This window comes from Symphalangus syndactylus, chromosome 12 (genome assembly GCF_028878055.3).
Source record: "Symphalangus syndactylus isolate Jambi chromosome 12, NHGRI_mSymSyn1-v2.1_pri, whole genome shotgun sequence".
NCBI classification, from domain to species: Eukaryota; Metazoa; Chordata; class Mammalia; order Primates; family Hylobatidae; genus Symphalangus; species Symphalangus syndactylus.
The window spans coordinates 86930346-86936345 of NC_072441.2; the positions used below are offsets into that span (position 1 = coordinate 86930346).

Here is a 6000-nt window from a genome sequence, read left to right on the forward strand (position 1 = left end):
ATTTTTCAAAAGAAGACATACAAATGGCTAACAAGTATATGAAGAAACGGTCAACACCAAAAATCATCAGATAAATGCAAATCAAAACCACAATGAGATATCATCTTACTTCAGTCAGAATGGCTATCATTAAAAATAACATGTTGGTGAGGATGTGGAGAAATTTTCACACATTTGCTAGTGGGAATGTAAACAAGTACAGTCACTATGAAAACAGTATGGAGAGTTCTCAGCTATTTTATCCAGCTATCTCACTACTAGATACCTACATAAAGGAAAAGAAATGGATATGTCAAAGGGATAACTACTACACTCACATGTTTATTGTAGTACTATATACAACAGCAAAGATATGCAATCAATCTAAGTGTGCATAGATGGATGAATGCATAAAAAACAAAAATGTGGTAGATATACACATTGAAATAATATTCAGGCATAAATGGATGAAATCATGCCATGTGCAGCAACATGGATGGAACTGGAGGTGATTATCTTAAGTAAAATAAACCAGATACACAAAAAGTAAATATTGCATGTTCTCACTTCCATGTGGGAGCTAAAAAAATTTGATTCCATGGAAGTAGATAGTGGAAAGATAAATTAAAAATACTGGGAAGGGTCAGGATGAACGGTTGCATGAAGATAATTCTGTTAAATAGTGTTAGTCAGGGTTCTCTAGGGGGACAGGACTAATAGGCTAGATGCATATATGAAAGGGAGTTTATTAAGAAGTATTGACTCACACAATCACAAGGTGAAGACCCAAGTAGGTCATCTGCAAGCTGAGGAGCAAGGAAGCCAGTCTGGGTCCCAAAACCTCAAAAGTAGGGAAGCTGACAGTGCAGCTTTCAGTCTGTGGCTGAAGGCCTGAGAGCCCCTGGCAAACTAATGGTGCAGGCCCAAGAGCCCAAAAGCTGGAGAACCTGGAGTCCGATGTTCGAGGTCAGAAAGCATCCAGCATGGGAGAAAGATGGTGGCCAGAAGACAGCCAGTCTAGTCATTCCACACCCTTCTGCCTTTATCCTACCCGCAGTGGCATCTGATTAGATTGTGCCCACCCACATTGAGGCTGCGTCTGCCTCTTCTAGTCTACTGACTCAAATGTTAATCTCCTTTGGCAACTCCCTCATAGAGACACCCAGGAACAATACTTTGCATCCTTCAATCCAATCAAGTTGACACAATAATAACCATCACCCAGTGCCAATATACAATGAGATGGAGTAATGTTTGATATCAGAATAGGGTGACTATACTTAACAAAAATGTATTGTACTAGGGTGACAGAAGCCCTGAATACCCTGACTTGATTACTATGCATTATGTACATATAACAAAATATCTCATGTACCCTATACATTCATACAAACAAAAAAGAAAAAAATAAAGAAAAATATTGAAGAAATAATAGCTGAAAACTTCTCAAATTTGATGGAAAATGCTAATTCACTAGTTCAAGATGTTCAAGAAGCCACAAGTAAGAGAAACACATAAGGTACATTCAAGTAAATTTTAGTTAAATTTCTTATAGTAAAGAGAAAATATTAAAGCAACAGGAGAAAAATGACACATTATATAAGAGTGGAAAAATGATACAATTAATGGTAGCATTCTCAACAGAAACTTTTGAAGACAGAGACATTGAAAATGGCATAGAAAGATGAAAGAAAAAAACCCTGATGACTAGTAATTTTATATCCAGTAAAAATACATTTCACAAAGAAAAAGTGAAGATATTTTCAAATAAATAAAAATGTAGATAATGTATTGCTAGCAAAACTACACCATAAGAAATACTAAGAGAAATCCTTAAGGATGAAGGAACATAAAATCTGATTATACAAGAAAGAATGAAGAGCACTGAAAATGACAAACATTGGTTAAATATAAAAGATTATGCACAAACATAATTTTCTCTTGATTTCTTTATAATAGCATATGCCTGTTCAAAAATTATGACAACGTGTTAGTAGATTTACATAATTGGGACTAAGACATTGCAAATTTTCTACATTTAACTGGAAATAATTCAACGTTAAGTTTAAGTAGATTATGTTAAAAATACATGCTGTAATTGCTAGATCAACATCTAAAACAGCATTGCAAGAAAAATAGTTATAAAATCAATTGTTATTTTGTTCCAACATCTAACTCATCTTTTGGATTTTCCTAACCCCAAAGCAGGGTCCTGGGAATAGTGTGGTAAACAAAAGAAAGGCTTCTTAAGTCTACTTGCTACTGCATCACCAATTGACTGTGTTATCTTGGGTAAGTTATTTAATATTTTTCATGCCTCAGTGTTCTTATTGGAAAAATAGGAATAATAATAATAATACTTACATATTTTATTAAATTTATATAATGAAATTAGTCGATATCTGTTGATGAATACTGTTGCCAATTATCATTGTTCTTTCTATTAAATCAGTCAATGAGTGAAGATGTATGTTGAAGGTGCAACTATTTACACCATTAGTATATCAGAGAGACATGCATTTTAAGAGTGACAAGTCAGATTAACTTAGTTGTAGGTAGACTTTTGGGACATTTTAAGGTTTCAGAACAATCTGAAGGTGAAAAGTATATCACATGTCTGGATGCAGATACTGCAGCATTGTTGAAGCAAAGGAAGAGGACGAAAATAAGGTAAAGTTGCTTTTAAAATGATGCATCTGAGAAAAAAATGGAATAGACAAATGAGGATGCGGGAATAAATTGACCCTGAAAGAGATCAGAATTTTCTTCAGAATGACTTTGAAACCAGACACATATCCAAAGTAGTTATATCAAGCTCTTGAGACAACGGTGTGGAACAGCTGAATTCTTGTTTCATTTTTAAATTATACATCTTATGGTATAAATTTATAAGCATAAGTCCTTAGTTCTGTAATTTTGGACCAGTTATTTAAAGTCTATTAGACTCAGTTACACTTCTATAAAGTGTAACTATTAACACTATTTCACTAGGCTGCTGTAAATTTTAAAAGAGATTTATCTTGTGAAAAAAATTAATGTAATACTTAGCACATGATACCATACTTATTATTTAAATCATGATCCCAGTATCTCTTGTTCACATTCCCCTTTCTGCTTTTCCCAAAAGGATATTCCCAACTAATGACAAAAAAAAACACAATTAGACGTGCTTCCTGAGACAGCACCCATTGGGACTAGAGAATCCTCTGAGAAAGAAGCTGTTTGGATGGAAGAAGATATTATTTACCACCTGGAACTAGGGGTGTGGAAGAAGGTTTCTTGGTATCATTTGGAGACATCACACTGCTCAGAATAGGAGATTTCAAGATGCATCTCAGGTCTTTCTCCTGTGGGCTAGCCTGCTTGGAGGCAGTCTAGTGCATGGGAGCTAAAAGGCAGGACTTGCTTTTTGAGCCTCTTCAGGTCAGTGTGAGTCTGTTTAGGTGAGTGGAGAATCCTCACTTGACTTACGCTTTGGCTTAGAGTAGAGTTTTTGGAGGCAGCAGTACCTGATTTTGGGCTGAGAGATACCTGCTGCACAACCTGCCTTGAGCCCTGGCTTTTTCTTCAGTGCTCAACATAGATTCACAGGTAAAAGGAGCCTGCCCTACTCTGCCGAAGGAATTTGGAAAGGGTAAAATGGCTTGGAAGAGGGGTTGTATAGATACAGAGATTATTGTTGAACAAACTATTTATTTCTTTTCTTTTTTTTTTTTTTGAGACGGAGTCTCGCTCTGTCGCCCAGGCTGGAGTGCAGTGGCGCAATCTCGGCTCATGCAAGCTCCACCTCCCGGGTTCACGCCATTCTCCTGCCTCAGCCTCTCGGAGTAGCTGGGACTACAGGCGCCCGCCACCACGCCCGGCTAATTTTTTTTTTTTTTTTTTTTTTTTTAGTAGAGACGGGTTTCACCGTGGTCTAGATCTCCTGACCTCGTGATCCGCCCGCCTCAGCCTCCCAAAGTGCTGGGATTACAAGTGTGAGCCACCACGCCCGGCCACTATTTCTTATTTCATATTCATATTAGTGTGTGTTCCATAGTCTCTAAAGAGAGTCATCATTGTAAGGGGAAAATAAGGATAAAGACTCACCATACTTGTTTTCTAATCCTGGTTCTGTGTGACTTCAAGAAAGTCACTTCACCTCTCTTGATCTTTGTTACCTGATCTATAAAACAAAATCCATCAAGATCAAGTTTCCCTACCTCCCCCCAAAGTTCTAACAAGCAATATGGGTGTGTCCATATGTGTATTCTTAGGTGACTGTGTATGTATAAAGACAATATAAACGTATATGTGGTGTGTGTATCTTTATATGTGATGTATCTACGAATTTGCATGCTATCTAAATACATATGTCTTTGTAATGTATGTGCATGCTTGATATATTTGTGGATATGGCCGTTAATAGCAAATGTACAATTTATAGTTTTGAATGTGTAAGATATGCATAATTAATGTGTGAATGCTATAAAGCATATATACACCTGCATGTATGTAGTCATATATATGTTCGTGTGCAAGTATGTGCATATGAATGTCTGTGATTGTGCATCTGTGTGTGTGCATATGTACATACAGTCAAATGAGAATGGACTCATACATTTGTGTCTAATTTAACAAATACTTTTTTGAAGTTTGAGTAGAGTCTAAATCAGAGCTTCCTTTTTAAGTTACAACAGGAACAAGAGAAAAAGAATCCATATCATTCACCTTTTAAAGAAGCTAGGCATCCACTGGCAAGCTGGAAGAAATCAACAAATCTATCAGGGATATATCTCTCAGAATGGGGCAGACCAATGTAACCTCCTGGAGGGATTTTGTCTTCCTGGGCTTCTCCAGTTTTGGGGAGTTGCAACTCCTTCTCTTTGTCTTGTTCCTCTCTCTGTATCTCGTCACTCTGACCAGCAATGTCTTCATTATCATAGCCATCAGGCTGGATAGCCATCTGCACACCCCCATGTACCTCTTCCTTTCCTTTCTATCCTTCTCTGAGACCTGCTACACTTTGGGCATCATACCTAGGATGCTCTCTGGCCTAGCTATGGGGGACCAGGCTATCTCCTATGTGGGCTGTGCTGCTCAGATGTTCTTTTCTGCCTCATGGGCCTGTACTAACTGTTTCCTTCTGGCTGCCATGGGCTTTGACAGATATGTGGCCATCTGTGCTCCACTGCATTATGCCAGCCGCATGAATCCTACCCTCTGTGCCCAGCTGGTTGTTACTTCCTTCCTGATTGGATACCTCTTTGGACTGGGAATGACACTAGTTATTTTCCACCTCTCATTCTGCAGCTCCCATGAAATCCAGCACTTTTTTTGTGACATGCCGCCAGTGCTGAGCCTAGCCTGTGGGGATACAGGCCCCAGTGAGCTGAGGATCATTATCCTCAGTCTTTTGGTCCTCTTGGTCTCCTTCTTCTTCATCACCATCTCCTACGCCTACATCTTGGCAGTGATACTGAGGATCCCCTCTGCTGAGGGGCAGAAGAAGGCCTTCTCCACTTGTGCCTCACACCTCACAGTGGTCATTATTCATTACGGCTGTGCCTCCTTCATGTACCTGAGGCCGAAAGCCAGCTACTCTCTTGAGAGAGATCAGTTTATTGCCATGACCTATATTGTAGTGACCCCCCTCCTTAACCCCATTGTTTATAGTCTAAGGAATAGGGCTGTACAGACAGCTCTGAGGAATGCTTTCAGAGGGAGATTGTTGGGTAAAGGATGAAGGTTACCCCAATAGGACACTTTCTTCTGTGTAGGCTGGGCATAGACCAAAGGGCAAGGTATTCAAGGCCTCAGGCCAAAGCTATCCTACCCCCAGTCTTCTAGAAGAGTCTTATCCTGCCTCTTGCCCTTCCGCCCCACCCCCTACTGCTTGGAATTCAGAGGCGGGGCTTCCTGCTCTGCTAACTGTGCACAACTCAAAATGAGCCCAAAATCTGAATTTTAACTTTCAGCCTCCTAGATGCCACCCCTAGTTACTGAAACCCATTAAGAATTAAAAATTTAATTAAGATAATC

The 6000-nt window shown here is 39.0% G+C and overlaps 1 protein-coding gene across 1 annotated transcript; it reads left to right on the forward strand.

The window, feature by feature from the left end:
• The first annotated feature begins 4762 nt into the window (after positions 1–4762).
• OR10Z1 (olfactory receptor family 10 subfamily Z member 1) lies at positions 4763–5704 on the forward strand. Its single transcript, XM_063628158.1, has one exon. The coding sequence runs from the start codon at positions 4763–4765 to the stop codon at positions 5702–5704; it is 942 nt and encodes a 313-aa protein (XP_063484228.1).
• Positions 5705–6000: the final 296 nt, after the last annotated feature.

What these genes read in the sequence shown, in the direction of transcription:
- OR10Z1 (XM_063628158.1), top strand. Translation starts at nt 4,763, where the DNA reads ATGGGGCAGACCAATGTAACCTCCTGGAGGGATTTTGTCTTCCTGGGC.